General features: G+C 45.3%; 1 protein-coding gene and 1 non-coding gene across 9 annotated transcripts in view; both read right to left on the bottom strand.

Annotated features, from left to right (window-relative positions):
* LOC135896110 (G-protein coupled receptor-associated protein LMBRD2B) overlaps nucleotides 1-27,233 on the bottom strand; it is a 390,673-nt gene that overhangs the window by 19,458 nt on the left and 343,982 nt on the right. For all 8 annotated transcript variants that reach the window (XM_065424449.2, XM_065424452.1, XM_065424451.1 and 5 more), the window contains 2 exons: nucleotides 20,109-20,207; nucleotides 10,446-10,627 (listed from right to left, as the gene is read on the bottom strand). In XM_065424449.2, coding sequence (XP_065280521.1) covers nucleotides 10,476-10,627; nucleotides 20,109-20,207 — 251 coding nt within the window. In that variant the 3' untranslated portion in view covers nucleotides 10,446-10,475. The remainder of the gene's footprint in view (nucleotides 1-10,445; nucleotides 10,628-20,108; nucleotides 20,208-27,233) is intronic.
* TRNAS-UGA (transfer RNA serine (anticodon UGA)) lies at nucleotides 3,295-3,367 on the bottom strand. The gene has a single exon. It is a non-coding gene; the product is annotated as a tRNA-Ser (tRNA).

Here is a 27,233-nt window from a genome sequence, read left to right as displayed (position 1 = left end):
AAACTTTTCTTGACCACGCACTGCGTGATCGTTCTGTTTGCTACCTTAAGTGTGAAAATATACAGCCTGTCCTGTTTATAGAAGGAAAGTGGCTGATGATCCAATGCACCATCGAGAAAGCCCTCGCCATGGAACCCGCAACCAAGAGCACTGCCACCCAACGTGCACCTGAAGGAGAGGTGTCAGATGTATACAAGGTCCACGTAAACAGAGGAGCCTCAATGCCAGCCGAGGGTGTCGGATACCTGCAAACGCCAGGCAGCCAAGAGCGCACATCGACTGCTAGATGTTTTCACTGTGGCTCCCCAAGCTATGTGAGCAGAAGCTGCCCGCACATAAGACATATGTAACTCAAGTGCCATTAGAAAGGGCACATTCAGCGAGCTTGCTGCAGCACTGCACAGAACAAAGAAAAATCCTGGAAGAAAATGAAAATACTTGCAAAGGTGGACGGCAACAGCCTTCTTGACATGAATGCCATGAAGAGTCATGGCCACAACCCAATTACATTCGAAGTGACAGTGGACAAAAAGCCGCTTTTAATGGGAAAAGACATTGGTGCCGCAGTGTCCATCATCCCACTACCGCAATTCAAGAAGTTGCATGGAAACAAGAAGCTTTCTCCGACTTCGCTGAAGCTCCGCACATACATGGGAGCACTTGTCATGCTAAAAGGTGTAGTTAATGTCGAGGTCCGCCACAACGATCAAGTTGAGATCCTACCACTGTACGTCACAGGCAGAAGTAGACTTCCCCTTTTCAGCTGAGACTGGCATCGAACGATTCGTCTGAATTGGAACAGCACCTTGGCCTTAAACTAGCTAGCTCCTGCAAACTGCTCTCACCCACATGACAAGGTCCATTAGGAAGCACTATTGCAGAGGTATGGAGATCGCTTCAAAGACAGACTTGCACTACAGTGAAACCTAGGTGATACGATCACGGCTGGTACGAATTTCGGGGTTATACGAATTTGTATCATTTCAGGGGCGAAGCGCGCTGTATACTATGAGCCACATTTCAGATCTCCCCTTGCACCGGTTCGGGTGATACGAATGAGAGAGCCATGACAGTTGCGACTGCTGGCAGCAAAGTGGTGAGGAGGCTGTGCCGAGCACGCCAAGGTGGGTCCGCAGGCAGACTGTTTCCGTATTCGTAGTGCGGGGAGAGGCTGGCCGAAGGCAGCTGATAACACAGCGGCAACTGCATGCACCGTACAGAGTGGGAACGGTCCGGCACTAGCAGTTTTGCCCACATCGTTTCGCCGCTCGTGAAGCTCGCACTCTGTACCGTATTCAACATTCTCGTGAAGTCAGTTTTGTCAAGTTTGCGTACAGCTTCCAGAACTAGCTGCTAGTTGATCTGGCAAAGGAAACCCAGAAGTACATTCGGGACTTCTTCCATTGTGAATAAATTTCTGATGATTAGTTTCTGGCTCTTTAACAAGCTGATTTAAATTGCTTTTTGGTGATATCAATTTTGGATGATACGAATATTTTATGGGACCGCTTGAGATTCGTATCACTGAGGTTTCACTGCATCTCAGGCAAGCGTGCAGAGCTGTTCCTGCGAGAAAATGTGTACCCAAACTATCTGAAGGCAAGAAGCGTACCTTTCACTATTCAACCAGCTGTTCAAGCCAAACTGCAAAAGCTTGAGAAATTTGGCATCATAACGCCTGTGACCACGAGCAAGTTCACGACACTGGTGTTACTGGTAGTGAAGAAGGATAGCGGCATCTGTTGTGCAGGGGTTACAAGACAACTGTCTATGCTTGTCTTCACATGGACCAGTACCCCATTCCAAGGATTGGGGATCTACTTGCCGCTCTTGCAGGAGACCAGCATTCTCAAAGATTTATCTTAACAGGGCCTACCAGCACGTGTTGATGGCAGAGGATTCCAAGAAATACCTCACGTTCAACACTCACAAACAACACTACACCATCGACTGCTTGGCATTTGGAGTCTTTTGTGCTCAGTATTTTTCAGTGCATCATGAAGACGATGCTAAAGGGTTTGAAAGGAATCGAGTGCTACCTGGATAATCTTTTTATCACCGATAAAATGAAGGACGAGCATTTTCAAAACCTTGAGGCCATTCGGAAGCACCTGTCAGAACATGGTATCCGCATACAGCGGGACAAATGTTCATTCATCTAAGAAAAACTGCATTACATTGGGCACATCACTTCCGCCAACGGCATCCAAACTTCACCTGAGAAGACGGCTGCGCTCATGGAAGCACCTGAGCTAAACAACAAACAGTAGCTACAGTCCTCCTTGGGCATAGTCAACTACTATGGAAAGGTTGTCCACTCTTGCACACCCCTTCTACAAGCTGCTGAAACAAGGCGTACCTTGGTGCAGGGATGAGGCCTGCCAAAAGTCTTCATGCCACCAAAGCTACCATGACAAGTTCACAGATTATGACGCACTACAACCCGGATACATCGTTGCAAAAGGCATGCGACGCATCAAAATACCGGGTAGGCGCCGTTCTCTCTCATGTTCTGGCAGTTCCAACTGTAAAGATAGAGGCGTATGCGTCCCGTGCATTGTCAGAAGCTTTGAAAAACTGCAGTCAGCTTGAGAAAGAAGGTCTCGCACTTGTATTTGGAGTTTAAAAATTTCACCAGTTCATCTATGGCCAAGGCTTCATGCTTGTGACAGACCACAAGCTGCTGCAAAGAATTTTCTGACCAAAGATCGGAATTCCACCCAATTGCAGCAGCTCACCTACAATGTGGAGCCATTACGTTGTCTGCTTATTGTTATCTGCTGCTCTTCAAGAAGCCAAGTGACGATGCTGAGGCAGACTGTCTTTCAAGGTTGCCGGTTAAAATGCAGCAATAGCAGTCAGTAGAAAACAGTGAGCAATTCTACACCCTACGTCTTGAATCCCTGCCAGTCATAAGTGCTGACACTGCATGTGCTACACACAAGGATACAACACTCAGCCAAGTCTTGGAGTGGACTCGAAACGGTTAGTCGTCATCTATACTGGATGGGCAATGGAAACCCTTTCTGGACAGAAAGGCAGAACTAACGATCCACCAAGGCCACTTATTGTATGGCATGCATGTTGTACTAGTTCCTCAATGGCAACAAGCACTCTTAATGGAAGAAACGAGAAGAGGGGAGGTTAACCGAGGGTCCCGATTTTTATTATTCATATAATAAGAAGCCAACAAACACTGGCACCAAGGACAACATAAAGGAAATTACTCGTGCTTAATAAATGAAATAAAGAAACGATAAATTAATGGAAATTAAAGTGAATTAAAAAACAACTTGCCGCAGGTGGGAACCGAACCCACAACCTTCGCATTTCACGCGCGATGCTCTACTAATTGAGCTACCGCGGCACTGTTTCCCTATCCACTTTCTTGAGTATTTATGTGTCCTAGTAGAACCCTGGCAGTGTTAGCCAGCGCCACCACTCACATACCTTGGCGGCGGACGTGGAACATCCTTTTGCCGCAGGCGTCACAAGAACGCGATCTTTTTGGGTGAAGGCAACTGGTAAATAAACCCACACATGCTACCTGAAGGCATCAATGTTGCCAGATTCGAGACCCTCATTATGTATTAAACGAGAAGAGAGGGGTTTAACCGAGGATCCCGATTTTTATTAGTCATATCATAAGAAGCCAACAAACACTGGCACCAAGGACAACATAGGGGAACACAATGCGATGGCGGGCTAGTTGGTGCGAATTCATGAATACTTTGTTTAGCGCAAAACAACAGACACAAGAAAGATGACCAGGACAAGGTGCTACTCTCAACTGACATCATTTTATTGCGTCACTCCTTTATAGACAGCTGAAACTACAGGAACATGCGCAGTGAGCACCATGCGGTGGAGCCACCAACATCCGATCACAAGAGTGCTCTCATGCGACAGAATCCAATAAACCAAATTCAGCGCTGTACAAGGTTAAGGAAGGCACACTAATGCACTGTGACCCCAATGACTGAATGAAGAATGCTTCCGATAACTCTCGGGCGGTGGTGTCACAACCCTTTTTCAAAATCGTGATATCACGAAACATGGGTTTGCACTTGCATATTTTACAATGCTGAGCCAAATTTCCCATAGGGGAAATTACTCTTGTTTAATAAATGAAATAAAGAAACAATAAATTAATGGAAATTAAAGTGGATGAAAAAACAACTTGCTGCAGGTGGGAACCGAACCCACAACCTTCGCATTTCGCGCGCTGTTTCCCCATCCACTTTCTTGGGTACTTATGTGTCCTAGTAAAACCGTGGGAGTGTTAGCCAGCGCCATCACTCACGTACCTTGGCGGCAGACGTGGAACGTCCTTTTGCCGCAGGCATCACGAGAACGCGATCTTTTTGGGTGAAGGCAACTGGTCAATAAACCCACACATGCTACCTGTTGCTACCTACACATGCTACCTGACCAGTTGCCTTCACCCAAAAAGATAACATTCTCGTGAAGCCTGCGGCAAAAGGACATTCCACGTCTGCCGCCAAGGTACGTGAGTGGTGGCGCTGGCTAGCACTCCCAGGGTTCTACTAGGACACATAAATACCCAAGAAAGTGGATGGGGAAACAGCGCCGCGGTAGCTCAATTGGTAGAGCATCGCGCGCGAAATGCGAAGGTTGTGGGTTCGGTTCCTACCTGCGGCAAGTTGTTTTTTCATCTACTTTAATTTATCGTTTCTTTATTTCATTTATTAAGCACGAGTGATTACCCCTATGTTGTCCATGGTGCCAGTGTTTGCTGGTCTCTTAATGGAAGAGCTACGCAAGGGGCACCCAGAAATTGTCAAAAGCAAAGAACTTGCACGGAGTTATGTGTGGTGGCCAACAACCGATGCTGACCTCGAAAAGCACGTCAAATGTTGTCAAGCTGGACAGGAGCAATGTTCGGCACCGGGCACTACACCGCTGCACACATGGTCGTGGCCAACACTACCTTCACTTGGATTTTGCTAGTCGCATGCACAACAAAATGTTTTAGCTGGCAGTTGACACTCATTCAAAATGGCCTGAAGTCTTCATTGTGAATGAACCTCGGCAGAGAAGAAAACCATTCAGTGCTTGAGAGAATTGTTTGCTCGTTTCGGTGTACCTGGAACGGCGGTCGTAATGGACAACGGTCCACAATTCGTTAACGGTGAATTTCAAGCTTTCCTCAAGCATCTCAGAACAAGAGTCGTGACCTGTGCTCCATACTACCCCAGCACAAACGGTCTAGCAGAACGTTTCGAGCAGTCATTGAAGTCAGCTCTACAAAAAAAGACAACCAAGCGAGCGTCTGGAGACCACGTTACAAAGCTTCTTGTTGCAATACCAAAATATGCCTCGTGCAGCAAGAAAGGAAACACCGGCAGCACAGCTTTTTGGAAGAAACCTCCGGACATGCCTGGATGCGGTCAAGCCTACAGTGGAGGGAAGGGTTTTGCAAGAACAATTTACGCAGATTGCCCAATGACTGAGTCATGCAGGTACGTTTGCTGTTGGTGACTCTGCTCTCATTCACAATTATCATGGCTCGCCACATTGGGTCCAGGGTGTCATAGTGAGAAGGACTGGACCTGCTTCCTACAATGTGAATGTCACTATACGCTCCTGACACTGCCCAGGCGGCGCGACCGAGCAGCGATCGTCAGCGCCTCTTGCGGCACCTTCCGTCAAAACTGACACTGATGCACGGCCGGTCACGAGGGGAGCGCGCGCTCGCTCTCCTAGAGACCGGCCGTGACTGATAGACCGCGCTACTCACGCTGCCCACGCGGATCTGCCAATGTGATTGCTTGTTCATGCTTGTTTTGTAACGAAGAAATGGCGCAAGTTTTGCTGTAAGGTTTCAGACCAATCTTAAAATTAGACGGTCGGATACGCCCTGCCATTCGTCGTAAAGGGGAAAAGTTCTACGCTGCCGGGCACGTACACAGCGTGAAAGAAGTCGCCGGTGTGACTGTGCTGGCGAAGTAAACAAGAAGAAAGGGGGTTAACCGAGGGGCCCGATTTTTTTATTAGTCATCTCATGAGAACTGAATCATGAGAAGTGTCACTTCCACCAAGGCAAACACAACTGCAGCATATCTGTAGCCTGAGTACACGCAACTATCACATTACGCTGTGATCAAGCAGCTCAATTGAGTGTGCAGGCATGGCTGAGCTTATTAAGCGTTAGGGGCAGGTAAAGAAGGGAAAATCAGACATCCACCCGTTCGTGCTACAAAGGAAACCTAAACGGGTTGCTCAAAAGAAAAGCCTCAAAGTTGAAGAAAAAATCGTCCTGGTACGGGACTCGAACCCGGGACCACCGCCTTTCCGGGGCAACTACCATCTGAGCTAACCAGGCGGCTAGCAAATGGCAGGGCAAAGTCGAATTTGTCGACAACACGAAGCAAAGTAATAGACGTAATAGTTCTGCGGAAACCCGCAAGGTGGAGATAAGTAATTAAATAAGGGAAAATCAGACATCCACCCGTTCGTAGCAATTGCTACTAATGAAACCGTAGGTGTTCTTATCCAACCTTTTGAGTTACCGTAGACCCGTGCCGTGTCCTTCCGTGGTGCTGTTTTGACACGCTTGCAAAGCCTCATTAGCCAGGGATTATAGGCGCCATATCTTTAAAATTACTAAAAGGCTCTTGTAAACAACTTGCAGAAAATTTTTATTAGACTGCTATTAGACAAGCAACCGCAGTACTTTGTTTACAACTGCCGAGGCACCGGCACGACCAAGCTTGGGCCGCTCCTGCCGCCAAGACTCGGGTGACCGTATCCGGCAATCTGAACCCAAGCAGAGCCACACAGCGGGAAGTGCTGAGCGACTCACGCAAGCCAGAACACCTGCAGCCACCGCGCAGTATGCCTCGTACACAGCAAAATAAATAGCTCTAAAAGATATGGAGAATTTTCAAAAATATGTGAGTCGGCTGCTCGGCAAGACTCTTTCTTGACCAAAAACTTCAGTCTACTGACTACAATGCTTTCTAGTACGATCCTCCAGGAAGGAAGTGCGAGCACAAAACCACGGCCGGCCAGGAAATCTGGAGTCGGAGAGCAGGCAGCCCTGCACGGCTGTTACAGCCTTTGACGCAGCAGTACCGCCGTCCCCACGCTATTTTTTCCTGGGCAGTTTTCGATGTCTTGCACATTTGTCATCGTAAAACAGCGGTATGAGAACGTTTACCCGCAGGGCGGTGGCGCACGTGGTTCAGAAGTTTCAAATCACACGCGGTCATAACAACAACACGTGCGCCACTACGCCGTCGACTGAAGTAGTATCAGTACCAGAGTTGCGCTTTCAACGCTACAGGTGGCACGGCCGTCGCCGGGAAACTCCACTGTCAGGAGCGTATATCATGAGGATCTTTCAGATGGCAAAGGCACCGCAATCGGCTGCTTCCTTGCGAATCAGACACCAAGGTTGCCTACCATCCGGATGAATCTGCTGCCCTTGACACCTCCAGCTGTCAAGAGATGCCTCAACAGTGGGGAAGAGGACTCAGTGCAGGCATTGGCTGCACCAGCAGAGCCGGCGATGCCTTACAGGCATCAAGAAGTGCGATGATATCCGCAACGCAACTGCTTCCACAGAGGCACCAGTGGGACTAAGTGCAAAGACTGTGTTGTTCTCTCCACAAAAAGGGTGGAAATGTGTCATGTTTAGCTGCTCCAAGAGTATTCTGAAAGCTTCATTGAGAAACTGTGGCCACTCACTATGCCACCTGTCGAGCGCTATATAAAGACCTGCAAGACCTAGCCTCCTACTCTCTTAGCTGGGAAACACCGATAGTATGCAGTCATACTCCATGTAATAAACACCATTCCGTTCTTTGTTCGCTACCTCAAGTGCCTGGCTGCCTTCTTCCCCGACGGCAATGCATAAGTACACGATACCCACCGCACCTGCATAATCATAAATCTCAGTAACACGTAGTCATGAGGCATCATCACATATAACCCGATACGACCCCATGTATACCTATCGGGTGCATCGTGTCACGCGTTACAGGCACATTTCCGAAAGATGTAGCCCTAGAATGCTCACACCTTGAAACAGTGCTATCTTTGTCCATGCTTCAGTGCACAGTTACCAGTAACTGCAATATCAAACATCTATCAATGTGCGCTGGCGATGTGAAGTTCGCACTTTGTATAAACAGACCCATGGTGGGAATGGCAGCAGTTATTAGAACAGCGTCCCCCCTTTCCACATTTTTCCAATGCCAGCTGCCAAGTATTTCCCATAGCAAGGTTCGAGACTATCTTACACGTGCTCCTGTGTTCCTGCTCATATTGCTTATGATATTACATAGATAAGATAACTCAACCGTCAGCTATAGGCATTTTTTTTTTTTCATGCTTGTACACCTACGGATATGTCAATTACTGACAAGCAACAACTCAAGCTATACCATCTGATTATTGACACAAGTTTGCCATTACAGTTGCTTTCCTTATTAGAGGTGCTTTTTGCTCTATGGCTGTGTTCCAATACTCACCGTAGACAGCAAAGTACACGGCTAAGTGGAAAGTGGCCATTTTAAATCTCGTTGGAGTTCTCATGAAGACGTCAAAGTAGACAGCTTCGCGAAGACAGCATCGAAGTCAAAAACACTGAAGGCTACTTTCCTGTCAAAACAAGATGGCGGCTGAGCAGGACGCCTTGAAAGCCGACAGGAAGGTTGTCTGCACGCAAGAAAATGTGGGCACGCTATCCTGCGCCCTTAATGTAAGCTACATCATGTTTTTCATAGGTTTGCAGGTGCAAAGACTTAAAATACAGAAATAATGTGTGCTTTTTTCAAATTTTTTTTGTCGACATGAAGCGGTTTCAAGTCGCAGAAGCGTCTTTCGTACATCTTTCAGACAGCTAGAAACACGTTCCATACACTGCCTCAAAACTGTCTCGGCTGCCTCCTTAGCTGTCTACATAGACTGCTGCCGATGCTGGCCAGAATTGGAACACACCCCATGAATTGCCCCCCAAAAAAACATTTCAAGCCAGTGAGCACAGCTTGGCTGCAATAGAAGTGGTAAGCTGAAAGCCGAGTCAATCCTTTCGACCCTGATGCGCACTGTACTAATGGCATTCACCTAGTGACTCCTGATTGACTGAACAGGGTCACTTCAGAATCCAAAGGACTAATAATAATAAATCAGTGGAACATAAGCAGTGCTTCAATATGACATTCATAGATTATGCTGTGCGCATTAATTATAAATGCGCACAGCACTTGATTTTATAGAGGTACCAGCAGTCATGGAGGCAATGTGTAGTCACGGAGCAGTGGTATGTAAATGTGTTATCTACAGAGATTCCACAGCTACCACAATTCTTTAAAAGAGCTATTGAGAAGGCTGTCGACAAGACAAAGAACCTCCCAAATGCTCGGATCTTTAACTCGTAAGGACAGCATGTGAGAATCAACACATGTGGCATAATTATATATTCACTGCCATGTCCCATTCACACAAACATGCTGGGTGTAAGACCACAACAGCAAAATTGCTACTACAGACATTCAAATTTTCACAAAGAAAGTTGAGTCAATTGACAGTGCATAAAGAGAACAGCCAATGTTCATTAGCAACAAATAATATGCATCACAGCACTGCATCTATGCTCCTCAGTCAGGATCAGTCAAGTCATGCGTTGCTCTGGCGTTCATGACACGAAGGAGGTGCTCACACTGGAACTTATTTGGTGCAGTTGAGATGTGCAAGGAATGATGAAGCATTCCACGATGATCATGGGCCAAGCTCAATGGCTTCTTGTCAATGAAGAGCTTGCAAGACAACTATGTCCCAGTGGACACATTCCAATCAATTCATGTTAGAAAAATGTTATGCGAGCGGTTTTGTAATCTTAAGCTCCAGCCAATGGTAGATCCTGTTATAGCCATAGTTTACATCTTGCATCCTTGAGCTATGCTGTCTGTATAGCCAATGACACTGTGCCTAGGTTCTTTCTGCTGGCACAAGTGACTATCGTTATTATAGTATAAAGGTTATAAACAGGGATAAGGCGCCTCAGAAAGGCTGGCCAACGTTTCGATAGGAGGACCTATCTTCGTCAAAGGCGTAGGTTCTCCTATTGAAACATTGGCCAGCCTTTTTAAGGCACCTTATCCCTGTTTATAACTGTTGCACCACAGTGTGCTATTCCATCTGTCAGCCCCATTCCTGATTTTGGATATTGTTATTATAATGAGAAAAAAGCATCTGAACAGAACGACAGATTTTTGCAAGCAAGCAGAATATGCAATGCTCTGCTGTCATGCTGCAGCAGTACACAGGGGTTGTGTTCAATCAAATGAGGGATGGAACTTTCTGTTCCCACTCACTGTGTGTGCAACCTTCTAGCTAGCTGAATTGCAGTGGTTTTGGTATACTATTTTTAAAGGAACCCGTCATATAAAACAAAAAAAAATGAAAATGTTTTTGACCTCGTGGACATGTATGATGCCCTTCCAGCCTCAGACGTCATCAAAGAGTCCTCTGGGCGGGGACGAGAAGGGCCGCCGCCAAGCATCTTCGGTTGCCCGCGGAGCTGTGTAGCCGGCCAGGGGCTCCACACCGCGGAGCAACTCAGTGCGTGCACTCTCCTCTGAGCCGGAGCGGGTCAGGCCTGCAACAACACAATTATAAGGGTTCTTTCTCTTCATGCAGTGCCACTACAACTCCGACTACAACTCACAAAATTTTGTTTTCAAGGCTTGTGTGGAAAAAAATGAAGGGTTTAACAGACTTCCAAGACAAAGCATATTAAAGGACTAAAACAACATTAAATTTGACAGGTCGAAAATGGCAGTTTTCAACAATAAGCAAACCTTTTTAAACATGCACATACAAAAGCTTAACGAGTCAACTACCACAAGCCACTACAACATAAGGTGGCTTCCAATGCAAAGCTGCTGTCGAGATAGGATTTTCTTGGCTTTTGGTTAGTGTGACAGCCAAGGCAAAAATGTAATTTAGCATTTCTTGCACACTCGATTAAACTGAAGCATACAGGTAGCGTAAAATTTATGGTGGCAAAGTCATGTTACGGCACCTACGATTCCTTCTGGCACTTGCAGTGCACAAAAGCATGGCTCTTGAGATTGGCTTCCATGATTCTAAAAATGCCATCACTGGGTGTGCAACAGTACATATTTAAATCCTTGAGAATGGCACTCCAATATTCAAAGTTCTCAAGGTCCATCTAGAAACTTTTATTCAACAATACTGGATCCTGTTGAGCCTCTTATATTATGCTTTCAGTGATAAATTTGATTCGACAAATGCTGCACGTGAGATAGAGCCTCACAGAATTTGGTGGTGTGTAAAACACATTCATGGTTTAGGTGCCCCATGGCAAGGTGGTATGGTGGCAGTACCACCTGGTACTGCCTTCACACCGGGCGCCCTGGTTCTCCTTTGGTCACCATCGCGATGCGTTGGCCTCTCGGAGAAGTTGCTTTCACGCTACTCCGGCCCTTACCATGCCTTGCGTCAGGTAACTCACGTCACGCACGAAATCGCCCCTCTTGAGCCAACCGTGGCTCAGCATTGCTCCGACATGGTCCATGTCGCGCATCGTAAGTTGCATCACTCGCCCGCCTCCCAACCAGCACTGAGCCGGTGCTTCAGCCGCTGGGGGTCATGTGACATGGTGACGAAGAAGATGTTTTAATCATCGTCGGAAGAAGACGATGTTCTGTTCTTCGTGCGCTGTCTACCATCTTGTCAGCGGCTTTAATTATTGTAAATATTCTGTAAATACGCATCTGACTGCTTTTAACCCCGTAACAATACTATGCTCGTCCGCAAATAAAGATCAGTCAGAAGTTGGCGCATTTTACTCGTTTCTGTCCTTCCTTTCCTACTTTTCTGCGCTATGCAAACACTGCCGTTATGAACCATGATGAACTCGCCCAAGCTTCTACCCTAATATGCAAAATAATATTTTGATAAAGAATGCAGTCGTCTACAAATAGCCAAATATTTCCTGTGGTTTTTGCTGGTACCTAGGAAATTTTAAGCTTAGAAATAAAGTAGGAGCCTGAATGTTTCCTTGGGGTTCCCCCGGCCAATGGCTGTCCTGGAAATCCCATCAACTGTGGCAGTTGTCTAGTGTGCCAAGGATAACCTCAGGTTCACTTCGAGCATGTGTCATTTTGGTATTTAGACGTTATAGGAATACTACGTGTAGAGGCGAAACATGCAAAAGTGGTGATTGGGCAGCATTACAAACAAAAGAAAGTTCTTTTGCGTACATGGTGCAGTAAATACCCGACTCATCCTAAACGATACCATACATAAAATATTACAAAAACATCCGAATTCCAAGCATTCTCGCATTCCCGGGCCTTATTTCCTGCACATTAAGAGCACAAATACATGGGCAACTGCATGTTTCCAAAACAACTTGGCCTCAGCCAACGCGATGGTATGCTATGTACACAGAGATGGCCACAACAGAGGCTCTCAGTGAGACCATGCTAGATGCTCGCAGAATGCCTTCTACTCGCATTAAAGACAAATGCATGGGTGCAAAGCCTGCTTTCAGTCATTCAGAATACAGAACTTTCGAGTTACGAGATCCTGCTTTTTGAGCTCCTTGGCATTACCTTTTGTGCATTCTGCCAGTGCAAGCAACACACTCCCACGTTATCACTCTTGGCAATTGCTCGTCACGTTTTTGACAACTGTGACTACCGAAAGAAGGTATATCGTCACATTGTAGTGATGATGAAGAAAACAGTTGCAAAACTGTGAATGGCAAAACTAACTTCTTATTGGGTAAACCTGGGCCCACAAAAGCAAGTTACACTCAAAATATGGCAATAGCAGCAAACACAGTCGGCGATCAGCGAAGATTTGATCTGTGGGGCAAGCGCGTCAGCTATCACACACGAGTCAGCAAAGGTTCCAGAATAATCGCTGGCACATGCATGTCTTCCGAAAGGTACAACACAATTCGCGTCGTGCATACAATCAGATTATACAGGGTTCGATGGCAACAGACAACAGATAGAACCATCAATACCATTTGGGAAACTTCCATAGATGCAGGCGCAGCTAGGTTTAACCTTTGTTAGCTAGTAAAAAAGCAGTAACCAGAGAAAAATAAGCAAGCACATGTGCCAATGCCCTCTTCTTAAAAAGCGTCGTCCCGATGCTACAAACATAAAAGGACAGTGAAAAAACAAAAGCACGCTTAGCAAATAAAAAATAAACATAGTCCCAAGGTTTGTCAGCGCTGGTACAATGGCTTAAGTCGCACAACATGAATTACTTCAGGTCGTGAGCAGCACAGCCGTGATAGTGATAGTGAAATGTCGTCTAGTGCGACCTCATGGTCCAGTGTGCCAATTTATTGGATAAACTTGTAGGGTCTGAAGTAGCATCGCAGAGGTTTCTCACTAAGACCTCGTCGGCGTATTGGGGTCCAAACCCAAACACCGGGCTGGTACTCCACGTATCCTTGTTGAAGATTGTAGTGCTGGCTGTCGGCCATCTGCTGATTCTTGATGCGCAGGCAGACGAGCTGTCGTGCTTCTTCGGCACATTGTAGATGGGCAGCGACATTGAGATTTCCTTGAATGGAAATCTTGAACCAGATTGAATGGCATGATCTGCGTTGTTTCTTGCACGGCCGTGTAGGAGATGCCCACGGGCTTTTCAATGGCTGGATAATGCACGTATTATTTAACGCATGTATTAACGCATGTATTATTTGGGACCCACACACTAAGAAAAACATTGATGCTCTAGAAATGATTTTACATAAATCCATTCGGTTGATCTTTTCTCGATACTGCATGACAGACTCCCCAACCTTCATGATGCAACAAAATAATATCCAGGAACTTAAGCTACGTCAAAAAATTCTGAGATTAACGTTTCTTTTTCACCTGAAAAACAACCATCTCGCATTAGACCCTGCTCCGCACATCCAACCTCTGATGCCACGACTGACTCGAAATCATCATGCTGAATCGATAACACCATTTAGAACACGTACTAACAAATTCAAGTTTTCATTTTTTCCACGAACGATTACAGACTATAATGCTTTGCCGCTATGCATGCTTCAGAACAGTGACTCATTCAATGCATTAACGTCATAATGTGAAGCGCTTTTCTTCTGTTTTTTTTTTCTTACAAAGGACTGTTTTTCGTAAAGTTGCCATGTTTATAATTGTTTTCATGGCCATAAGGTGCTCATTAATGTGCCATGTTTTTTCCCTCTCTTTATGATCTGTGATGATTTCTGTTTGATGTTTTTACCAGTGCTTGCATAAACCTTTTTGATACCCCTCCTGCAAGGGCCCTAGCTTGGGCCTGCAGTATTTTGTAAATAAATGAAAACAAAAAAAAATATGTGCAGCGTTTCATAGACTTGTTGCGTTATAGCTTCACATTTTCGCGTTGAAACTCTGTAAGAACCCAGAGTGGTAGAGTGGATTCTTTGGTTATTATGCGATCTCATGACTGGTCTTTGTCAAATACACAATGACGTCGAAAACCAGCCTTTGTACCATAGGGGCAAACCTTTAAGCTTGCTTTCTCACGGGAAGACTTGGATTTATGTTGAAGACTGGTTCCCGAACATTGACCACCGAGGTAGGTCCGACAGGACCCGAGAGGATAAACGAATTGCTGGTTTCAACAATTTCCTTAATGTATGCGATCGTTGTGCCCTTGTTGAGGTGCTTGAACTCCTGGATGAAGTTTGTCAGCATCATTTTTGCTTTTCCTCCATGCATTCGAGCTATCCCTTTAGCGACAAAAATTTAGTGATCGAGCAGTAGACGTTGGTGACCCTCGTTGACGACTTCTACATCGGCGGCTGTTTTGATGCCGACGGAAATGACAGTGCTGGAGCAAAGTGGGATGCTGACTTGGTTTTTCAAGTGCTCTCAAGGCATGCTGACTGGAAGTCCTCTCCAGTGGTATCACTTGGTCTGTGGGCAGCATTATTGAATTCGACTTTAGATAAATGACTGTGCCGTGTTGATTCAGAAAGTCCATGCCGAGAATCACGGTGCGTGGGCACTCTTGAAGGATAACGAAGGTCACAGTCTAAGTCCGCTCATGTACTGTAACTTTTGCTGTGCAGTTTTCAGTTGGCGTTATAAGGTGTCCTCCAGCTGCCTGCATATGAGGGCTGTCCCATGTAGTCTTCAATTTTTTCAGCTTGGCAGTGAAGTGTTCACTGATAACGAAGTAGTCAGCTCTTGTGTCTGCTAGAGCGGTGACGGTGTGGCCGTTGAGAAGCACATTGAGGTCGGTGATTCTTCGTCTTGCATTGTAATTGGGTTGTGGTGTCGCATCATGGCTGCATCGCATTGTTCTGTAGCTGGTGTGCCTTGTCCTCAGGTACTCTTTTGTCGCAGTATCATTAGTTTTGAAGCTTCGTGGGGATGGCAATCTGCCGTTTCAACGTCGTCGATATATATCTTGAAGCAGCGGTGGCGGCAGCAGAGAAACTTTGGTATTTCGATGTACAGCAACCGCACATCTATCAGTAGCTGCTTTTAGTTTTCTGGATATGTGTTGCAGCAATGTGGTCAGCAATATCACGAAGCCGTTCGCCAAGCTGTGGACGCGGTGCGTTGATGGCGAAGCCTCGCAGTCCCAAGTCGCAGTATGGGCACCAGCGGTGGATGTGGCCCGCTTCTACGCAGTGGTGGCGGAGCGGGCGGTGGTCTGGAGCACACCGTATATCCGTCTTTCTTGGGTAGTTGCGCTGGGCGACAGGAGGGCGAGCTGGCAGCTGTAGCGGCGAATGAGTGAACTGCAGTGTTACCGGGCCCTGGCACAGGCGCGGAGGGGGAGCGAGACAGCGCGCTATGGTGGCGTAAGTCATCGCTTCCGAATGAAACCATGGCAATTCGGCGTCTCCGAGTGACTGCTGAATCTCCACTCAGATAATGTCAACAGTGGATGCTACTTGAGTCTTCATCGAAGAGAACATCCTGCGCTGTTCTTTGCATGTGACGGTTCTAATGGTCTCTCGAAGCTTGTCAGAGCCTAGTGCTTGAATTTCGCTCTTCAGAGGAAGCACTTGGCGGTTGTATTGGCAGATGCACATTTCCAGCGTCTTCCCAGTCATCGTTGCCTCTGTCAAAAACTCAGCTACGGTCTTCGAGAGGTTGCGGATCAGTCCGGTGTAAAGTTCTTGCTTTACGCTGCGGATCAGAAAACTGACTTTTTTCTCCTCGAACATTTCTGGGTTGACGTGTCCGAAGAGACAAGTCATCTCTTCTGTGAAGATCGCGATGGTCTCATTGGGTAGTTGCCCTCGGGTTTCCAGCAGAGCTTGCGCTCACTCTTTGCACATGATGCTCGTGAAGGTCGGTAGGAAGTCGTGGCAAAATAGGTCCCACGTTGTGAAGGTGGTTTCTCGATTCTCGAACCAAGTCCTGGAAGCGTCTTCCTCTCCTAGGATGTTGCCAAGGTCCTTCAATACTCTTTTCATTCTGATCACGAAACTTCCCAGAAAGTTTCATATAGGGACAGAAGGTGGCACCAGAAGTGCTGGCGTAAGTAGAAGGTGAAAAATCTGCCAAGCCAGATAGTCGGACAGCACAATAATGCAAATATTTCACAAGCACCTCTCCCACGTTTATTTCAGCATGTTTGTAGCGTGAACATGCAATGGGGCTTTTGGCAAAATAATTTCATGTGCAATGAATTTGTGCTTAAATTACACACGGCACCGTTTTATGATTGACGTCACCCCCAGCCCCCCAGTAGCCTTCTGTTTAGTAGCACAAACTGTTTCATTCGGCTGTCTCTATTTGCACTTTGTGAAGTTAGTTAGTTGGACAAGACAGTTATATTTCGTTAGTTAGTTGTGTGGATTTAATTGATTAGTTAGTAAGATAATTATATTTGCTTAGTTATTAGTGAATATTTTGTTATTTCAGTTAGACAACTTAGTTAACCAGTTAGTTAGCTTTCTTAGTTTGATTGGTTAATTAGTTTCGTTAGTTACCTTATTTATTTAGTAAGTTTAGTAGTGTATTACTTAATAATTATTATATATTTACTTTATTGGTTGAGTTGGTTTTGTTACTGAAATTTGTTATGTTACTTATTCCTGAGTTTAGTTAGTTAATGTAGTTAGTTATTAGTTTAATAAATAGTTTATTAATTAACAAGTAGTTGGTAATTAGTTTATTAATAAATTTGTTAGCTTTGTTAGTTTAGTAATTACCTATTTGTTTGGCTATTTGACCAGTTCATAAGCTCCGTTACTTCGAAATGCAGTTCTTTTATGTGCAATTACTTAAAAGTGGGACGTGAACTGGCTTTGTACTCGGTTTCTAATGATGGACCAGTCCAAATGCACAATTTGAATTATGAATTAAGCTGCTGTTGCAAATGCAGTTGAACTGGGAAATGAAACAAAGCATTGTAGTTGTCTTGAAATTGTTTGCATTCAAGTTTCTGAACACTGTACAGAAACAGAATGGTGATCTACATGGCACGTTGACAATATTCACCCTCCGATACAGGCAGTCGACCCTTGTGCAACAGCGAGCGTATGTACAAAAAAGATACGCATCTGTTCAGCTCCAGTCCACTTATGCCAGTTCCACAATGTGTCCACTACGGCCACTACGTGAAGCTCTCCCATAGCACTATGCGGAAGTTTCATGACCAGATAAAAAGGACCCCGATGTCGCTAAGCATGGCTAGTGACCATAGTAGGAGTTATGCGTTGAACAAACACTAGTGCAAAAAGGGGAATGAGAAAGATATGGAATTTGAACTCTAGCTATTTTATGGTGGTACACTTGTACGGATAAGTGTGATGGTCAAGCATGTGCACATTCTGTGTGACCACTTTCCACCACTCTTGTATTTTACAATCTAAACTAAAAACATGTGTTCTGCCTACACATGATGCCCTCAATAGTACAATACGTAGTCCTTAACTGCTTCGACTGTACTTGCAGAGTGGATATAGATGCTAGCCTTTAGACAAAATGATGCAAAACCGGCAAACCCAAACAGTTTCGCTACTCATTTACTTTAAGCTTCTTTATAACGTCTTCCCCGGGCATCCAATTTCTTGTGGGTCTCTAGAGCACTTTTTGTGATTGGGAACGCATATGGCTAGACCGCAAACATAGCTCACTTGTCATGATCCTGCAAGTCACTTATAAGTAACTTGTCTAATCAGTACAAGTGACTGCTAAAAGATGATTAAGTTAGAGTACTAGTTACCGACTCTGAAAAATATTTGCAAGTTACCAAGGTGCTCACAGAAGTAATTAAAGGGGCACTAAGAAGGAACATTAAAGCAGGTTACATCAATAAAGTATTCAGGTGAAACAGTACTTTATTTATTTTGCAGCTATAGGTTGAATATTAGAAGAGCAAATGAAGGTTGATATATACGCTTTTTCAATGCCAGTACATCAGCGTGACTTCATAGACTTTAAAGCACATTCATGTAGTATGCGGCCCAGGAAGAGTTTCCTTCGAAATCTGCAGAGCTCAGTCTCTTTGAAAGTAACATGCCATGCATTTTTACCGACAAAAATTTGACTGGGCAGGTGTTGTCAAAATCCTTGATGTCATGGCTTCGTTAAGGTGCGAGCAGGTGAGAGTCACCACCTGTATATCATTTTTGGAAATTTCTCACTTACCTTCCTCATCTTGATGATACGGGCAATTCACAAGCACAGATTAAATACTTTTAGTGTCCCTCTAAGTTAGAGCAACTTGAGTACACTATTTAAGTTTCCTGCAAGCATGCAACCTACCATGTTGTTCATACATGCACATTATCTGCCATTTCCACAGTGCCATGAATTGTTTCTTGCTTTCCAACGAGAGGCTTCTATTTCATTTTTTAATCATAAACTTTGCTTTGGCTTGGTATTTGGTGTGCGTGTGCGTGCACCCTGTTTACTGTTTGTGTGGGTAGTGTTTGAATGACACCTTTGTGCAGTGCTGCACATATATGGTGGTGACGAAACATTTGACTAAACCATGCCTTTAGGAACAAAACATTACCTAGCATTGTACTGGAAGTGCCGCCACCTTTCGTGACTTCCAGAAAAAATTCTTATTGTACTGCCACCCCTTGCTTTCTGCCAAAACTGATTTTTTTGCTTCGCTCTATCATGGCTGGTAACGTGGTAATTTGGGAGTAATTCCTGCTTCACCTAGTTTGCTGCTGCATGCTCATGCCTCCGCTTGGGCACTTCGTAATCAGCATTCGAGCGCATGTTGTTTCTAGTTACGGGCATTGGGAATGTGATGTCGATTTTGCTACTCAGCGTTCGTTACCGTGGATTTACCACAGATTACTTTGTTTACAGACAGGCAGTTGCAAACTGGCGATGCTGCTGCGTGCGTGTTGATTTTTTTAGAGAGGCATGAAAACCGATGGAACCATGTCTAACGATCTAACAGTTGCTACTGCAAGTTTTTCACTTACTTTGTGTTTCCCACGCATCTGAGCATACTTGCAGGTGCTCACATGGCATGCCTTGCTATGGCCACATGTACTGCCTTATTCTCTAACGATTAACTTCAGTTTTCATTCTTCTGGCACTTTGTATTGGTTGAGGCGTGGGTTGGAGGCCACTGCAGCTGTCTTTGCCGAGTCCACACCCCCGGCACAATACATAAATATAAAAAATGAAATTTAATGTTTCGAAGTATTGGTGCTAGTGGTGTCAAACCTACATAGAACATAAAACTAAGTCCCGTGAATTCTATTACATCTGTAAAAAAAAACAAAAAAAACCAATTGTGCTAGTATTTTCATGTATTCAACAATAAACTGCACACTTTAAAATTTACGTTGCTTTATTGGCACCTAAAAAATTCTTTGCTTGGTTTTTCTCAAAACAAACTGTCCTGAAGAATTTAAATCTGCAATAAACAACAATGTGGCCCTGGGAGAGCGCATGTGATGCTCAAAGGGTTAGCCAATCTATCTTGAAATATAAAACTATGCACAAACTGGAAAAGCACCGTGTGCCAGTCTTTAGCTTGTGCACATGGTAGAGGTCACTTGAAAGTAAATTCCTAGTTTGGACACAACCTTTGCAGTGGCAGCAATTACTGCAATGCATGCAGGGTGCATGGCTCACCCAGGCCTCCTCCATTGGGGGGCGAGTGATCCGCCAGTGGCTGCCTTGGAACAGCAGGCCTCCGTCGCTGGTCCGCCGCCCTCTGACGTCGCCCGCGCTCTGAAACAGCAGTAAGGACAGTGGCACAACTTACCCTTCATTTAAAGCTGTGACCATCCCACAACTCCTGCTTCATGATTTGTCATGAGTGTTTATTTGTGAAGCACTTCTATTGAAGTAAGTGCATTTTACAAATGGCCTTCCTGTGTTATATCCTGTGAGTGTGACAAAGTGTACTTGCTCAAATTGACACAACAGCTCGCCCGGCACAAGGACTGCACAAGCCTTGCTAAGTGCTAGGTGAGATACTTGCAGTGTGCCTAGCTGTCGACACAACTACGCAAACCTGCATCGCCATCAGTTGCGCCTCGTTTATGCTACTGGCCCTCTATACAAGCTGAAGATGCTGCACGGGGGAGTCTCCAGAAGAGTTCCAGGTCCAACGAGGACACAAGAGTGCAGTTGAAACAGCACTTAACAATGTTTTGAAAGTAGCTGACAAACTCAAATTTAAAGGAATGGAACAACCTGCCTTTGTCACAGAACACTGTATGCATGTGAAAATTGATAATGCACAATGAATTGCAACCAGCCTTTACTGCACATCTTCTGGCAAAATGTCTACAAGCACGTACAACAAACAAGCTAAGTCTCCTTGGTCTAAAGAGCAAAGCACTCCTAGCAGGCAGCCTTATAAGCCATAAATATTTTTATATACTATGTCGTTTATTGGGGCATATTTCAAATTGTAAAAACAACATACTGCTTGCAAGTAAAAGGATTCAGAAAGCATGGAGGCTGATAAACATATATTTTAATTTGAGTATTAAAGTTGGTCTAAAAATGCCATATGCCAGGGCCGGTGGTTGATCTAGGTGGTGTTGGCTAATCACACGGCTCTCTTTCTCTTTCTTTTTTTGTGTGCATGCGAATGGAGTTGCGCCGGAGGAGTTTGCGGCGTACAGGCGACCGATGGATGGATAGACGAATCAGCTACCCATTTACAGCTTTGCTGTAAAATACACACACACACAAAAAAAGGGATCAGTTATCAGCGCAATCCACAGTTGCATGGTCATGCTTCATATGTTGTTGATCCAGTGATGGCACTGCTTGGCATACGTCACCCTTGAAACCACTTGAACCTGGTCTGGTTCAGATTGAACAATGAATGGAAATTGGGAAATATCATGTCGTTTAGTGAACAGCCACGTTCATTCATTGTTGAGGGTACTGACAGAGGCTGATATCGCAGGAACCACCTAGGAGCCGCACACCTGAGTCCCATGGACCCGGAACCTTCTTCTCAAAGGAATGTGGAAGACCTAACACGGACGAGATTTAAGCCGGCACATGCACCCTGCAGCCCCAGAAGCTCTCTGCCAGCCCTGGCCTACATCTGATCTGGAAGACAAGTTTATCCTCCAAACAGGATGGACTCGTAAAACAAAACAAAAGGGTGTTATGAATAGCAGGAGCCAGTGCCCCATATGTGCCACTGAAGTTGTGGAGGTGACTAGACTGGTGACACTGGGCAGCTTTTGGAATAATAGTACAACACAACATGTCTGCCTGAAGTACTTTTCCCTTACAACCCTTACATAGGTGTTGCATCTTACTATAAATTACTTTCTTAATGAATTTAAATTCAAATTTCAAGTTGTTATGTTGACAGAGACTAGGTACCACAACACTAGCAATCGGATGCATTTTGACGGCTATAAAGCCTACTTCTTGAATTGGCCAAACAGGTGCAGTGGTGGTGTTGGCGCCTACATCAATAGAAGCCATAAATGTGACCTGGTCTCAGAGTTCTGTGTAACCACTCATGATTACGAAAGCTTGACACCAATTCAGAAATAATATCCGTGATATAATGGCCACCTGAGAGAAATACTGTCTGCTTGATTAACTTCTTTGAGCACTTCTTGAACTACCTTTCGTCTAACGGTTTGAGAGTCACCTGAGGTGGAGACTTTAACTTATAGATACGTTGGGAACCGGAACAGCTAATGAATATAATTTGCTCTACTGGGTTTATGAACGTAACTAACACACCAATGTGCATCACATTACCTTCTTGTCTTGACTCTGTAATCACAAATATTGAAACCAATGCAATGATGGAAGCAGCAGTTTGAAGCAGAAGAACCACACATGGAGCAGCAAGGAAGCAATTCATCGAGTATAGTCTTTTCCAAGCCAACGGGGAGAAAAAACGAGAAATAACAAGACTGGGCCTTAGGCGATTGAAATATGTTATGTTGTGGATAGTTTGATAGTAAAGCATATACGGTACTTTTTTATGTCTAAATTTTTCACCCTGTTAGCTTCGAAAAGACTATGCTCGATAAATTGCTTCCTGTGCTGCTCCACGTGTGGTTCTTGTTTTCTCATTTGATGTTTTGTGCCAGACATGATTCCTGAGTGCTCATTAGATTGCTGTATTTTACTTCTAAAGTTTCGTGTGTGATTTGGATTGATTGGCCTACATGGCAGACTTGTTGCGGAAATAAACTTATTTGTGAGTGGCGCCGGTCCAGTCGTTTGTGTTCTTCTTGAGTCCAGGTCTTCTGCGCCTTGCCTTTACTAATTCAAGCTCTGTATATAAATTAATAATTTCTGAAACATTGCATTCAATATATATTACACTGAGATGCAAGTATTTTTCTTGAACTTGCTGTTCCATTTTATTGTTATAATATATGAGCATTACGATAAGTGTAAACGTAACCTTAATTCACAGCAAAGCAAAACGTTGTATCAGAAAAGATTGTCATTAAAGATGTTGAACTAACCGGCAAAGTGCTCGCGGATCACTTCAACAGCCACTTTGTAAATGAACGTATACAGGTGCGACAACACACAGTCGACAGTCCGGTAACGGTTATATCAACAAACCATTCCGCAGATAGTATTTTCCTTGCGCCAACCAATGAACAACAAGAAATTTGGACTACCTTCATGAACCTATATACAGCAGAGCACAAGAGATTGATAATATTCAGATTATATCCTAGATATCATAAGTCCTGATATTAAATATAATAATTGAGGTGGGAGTATTCCCTGACAATATGATGAAAAGTAGGATAACAATAATATTTAAGGGAGGTAATAAAAATAATGTGTCCAACCACAGACCGAGATCAATAATACGAATTTTTTCAAAAGCGTTGGGAAAATATTTTTCTTTCACTAGTCAAACTTTTTCGATTTACAAGATGGACTGGGCATGGTTGGTGGCACTGAAAGAATGCGGTTAAACACTCTGCTGTTCTTTGTGCAGTTCTGCCTCCTGCGCACTGCATACTGCCTGGAGCACAACGTGGTCACGGCGGCTACGTACGAGCACGGCGATCTCATGTGCCATCAACCTGCTGATCAGCTTCTGTTGTCACCCATCAGACCACCTCATCATACAATGACAGCAAGCACAGAGGGCACCACGCAGCTTCTACAAGTGGCGACACCGTGCGGAACCAGTATAAAGGGCCACCCATTGGAATACGCGACCACTGGGCATGGTGGCACCGAAAGAATGCGGTTAAACCCTCTGCTGTTCTTTGTGCAGTTCTGCCTCCTGCGCACTGCATACTGCCTGGAGCACAACGTGGTCACGGCGGCTACGTACGAGCACGGCGATCTCATCTGCCATCAACCTGCTGATCAGCTTCTGTTGTCACCCATCAGACCACCTCATCATACAATGACAGCAAGCACAGAGGGCGCCACGCAGCTTCTGCAAGAGGCGACGCCATGCGGAACCAGTATAAAGGGCCACCCATTGGAATACGCGACCACTGGGCATGGTGGCACCGAAAGAATGCGGTTAAACCCTCTGCTGTTCTTTGTGCAGTTCTGCCTCCTGCGCACTGCATACTGCCTGGAGCACAACGTGGTCACGGCGGCTACGTACGAGCACGGCGATCTCATCTGCCATCAACCTGCTGATCAGCTTCTGTTGTCACCCATCAGACCACCTCATCATACAATGACAGCAAGCACAGAGGGCGCCACGCAGCTTCTGCAAGTGGCGACACCGTGCGGAACCAGTATAAAGGGCCACCCACTGGAATATGCGACCACTGGGCACGGTGGAACCGAAAGAATGCGGTTAAACCCTCTGCTGTTTTTTGTGCAGGTGAGAAAGGATTACGGCAAGTGTTACCGTTCAAGTGATCCGTTTCTACTAGTGCTGCCGTGCCCATGGTTGTGTTGCTTGCTTGATGTTTTTTGCCTCCGGAAGTTACTGCTTTTAGGAGAGGACATTGAAACTAACCCCGGGCCCGAAGTTTCTGAAATCTTGAAACAACTTAAAAAAATTGCAGCGGATATTAAGGATATCAAAGAAAACCGCCTGGTAGATATTGAAAGAAAGGTCGACGCTTTATCGAAACTTGAAGATAAGGTCACTTTATGCCAAAATCGGCTTTCACATATTAACAAAGTTGTTCTGACCCTTGAAAAGAAAATAGATGAATTGGAGAACCACAGTAGAAGACCTAATTTGATTATTTTTGGCTTAACAGAACCAGAGAGTGAAAACGGCGAATCATTGGGAGCAGCCGTAAATAAAGGTATCTTCCAAAAACTTCTCAAACCGAACCCGTTAGCTATTGAACGAATACATAGATTAGGTCGTCCGTCCACAAATAAGAAACGATCTGTCATCCTGAGATTGTTCGATACAAGAGACAAAGCGTTAATTTTTAAACAATGCCACAAGCTGAAGAACAGTACTATATCAATAAGTGAAGACTATTCGCGAAAAGTTCGAGAAGTTAGGAGGAAGCTGTGGGCAAGTGTGAAAGAAAACCGCGAGAAGGGTGATAAAGTTTCCTTAGCTTTTGACAAATTATACATCAATAGGACAGCTTATATTTGGAGCGAGGAAATAAATGAAAGAATTCCTGTCGTAAAAAACGATGCAGAAAAACCATACCACCCAACAACCCGTCGTAACGCGCAAGCGCAGAAATAGGCACAAGAGTCGCCGATTATCCAGACAATGTTTCAGAACTTTCGTGTTTAGATATCTTCGAACTTGCCATCCACAGAAAGTCAGTTTCAGCCAAGGATAAATGTCTGCGTATCGTGAATTTCAATGCTCGTAGCGTGGTGAACAAGATAGATTCCCTAGAAATTAACTTGCTACAACACAATCCGCACATCGCAGTCGTAACCGAAACCTGGTTGCGCAGCGATATAACAAATGAAGTTGTTTTTCCACTCCATTACAAAATATTTCGTAAGGATAGACTATGCAGAGGCGGAGGTATAGTGGTTCTAGTTAGAGATCAAATCGGAGCCACGCTTATCAGTCATACTCCCAAACTAGAGTACCTATGCGTCAGGTTATCGTGCTGGGGTCAATGCTTTGTGCTGTTCGCATTTTATAGACCACCTGATGCTACACCCAAGTACTTGAATAAGCTTAAAGAGCACATGTCTCTGTACCAAAATAAGAAAATTTTTCTGATCGGCGATCTTAACTTGCCTGGTATCAATTGGGAGCTCCTCCAAGCAAACAATAAGGCCGATGCAAATGCTAGCATTATTTTTGACATTATGCTAACACATGATCTTATTCAAGTGGTTAATGAACCCACGCATGTGCAAGGGTCATCATGTTCTATATTAGATGTTATTTTTTTAAACGGACCCTTTTCTGAGCATACCGTGTCAATCGAAGATGGCTTATCTGACCATTACCTTATTGCACTTTCCTTGCCCATTGTCAAAACTACTGTTCCTAAAACTGCCAATACCAAATCTTTTAAAGATTACATCAGAGTGGATGATGCCAGCATACCGTATATACTCGTGTAAGGGCCGCACTTTTTCTTCGAAAATTTTGCTAGGTGCGGCCCTTACACGAATCAGGCCGATTTAGTACAGGCAGTACAGGCCAAAGGTCTGTACTGTTTATGCAACAGTAGCAGAGTGCAAGAGTCACAAATGACATGCCAGAAATGTTTTTATTCGGATTCCATTTCGCTGTCCTCGTTCTCGGAGGAGCTCGCCTCGGCGTCCGCGTCTTCCCAGAGACGGTCATCTTCGGTGCCGTTCATGGAGTTCGAAATTCCCGTTACCTTGAAGCTTTTAGCAACTACTTCTACTGACATGGCACGCCACGCATTCAAAATCCATTCACACACCTGTTGGAGCGACGCCCGCTTCAGCCGTCCTGTAGGGGTCTTCTCGTGGACGCCTCCAGCCATCCATTCAGAGTAACATCGGCGAAATTCCACTTTGAATGGTCTGTTGACGCATACGTCGAGCGGCTGCAGCACACTCGTCAGGCCACCGGGAATGACGGCCAAGTCCGTACGAGTTGCGGCAACTCGGTTCTTGACGCGGTCGGTCAAGTGGCCCCTAAAGCTGTCCAAAACAAGGAGGGCTTTCCGTTGTAACAGCCCTCCAGGTCTGTTTGCCCAGACGGTCTTAATCCAGTCAACGACCAGTTCCTCGGACATCCAGCCCTTCTCTTGCGCACGTACGACGATTCCCTGAGGGAACTTCTCTTTTGGGAGAGTCTTCCTTTTAAATACGACGTACGGCGGAAGCCTCCTGCCGTCTGCCGTGATGCACAACATCACAGTGCACCTTTGGCGTTCTGCACCAGTCGTGCGCACAGACACACTTTTCGCACCTTTTAAATCCACTGTGGTGCTTTCCGGTGCATCGAACCACACAGGTGTCTGGTCCGCATTCCCAATTTGGGACAGGTCGTATTCATGCTCCCTCCTGAGAGCATTCACGAAGCGATGAAACTTAATGACGTGGTCTTCGTACTCGCGCGGCAGTTTTTGGCAAATCGTCGTTCGGCGCCGAATAGAAAGCTGGTTACGGTTCATAAACCGCGTAGCCCAGCCCCGACTTGCCTTGAATTGTGCCGGGGGTATTTCCATGTGGCGAGCGATGCTGAGGGCTTTGACGCGTATCATGTCAGTCGATACGGCGTAGCCGTCCCTTCGTGTGTCGACGACGTAGTTGACGAGCTCGCTTTCGAGTTGCGGGTACTTGCACTTTTTCCCGCGAAACGCCTTTCGGCTCCTGTTAGTAGCGGCGAGGGCATCTTTC

Source organism: Dermacentor albipictus, chromosome 6 (genome assembly GCF_038994185.2).
Source record: "Dermacentor albipictus isolate Rhodes 1998 colony chromosome 6, USDA_Dalb.pri_finalv2, whole genome shotgun sequence".
In the NCBI taxonomy this organism is placed as follows: Eukaryota; Metazoa; Arthropoda; class Arachnida; order Ixodida; family Ixodidae; genus Dermacentor; species Dermacentor albipictus.
This window is presented reverse-complemented; position numbering and strand designations above follow the sequence as displayed.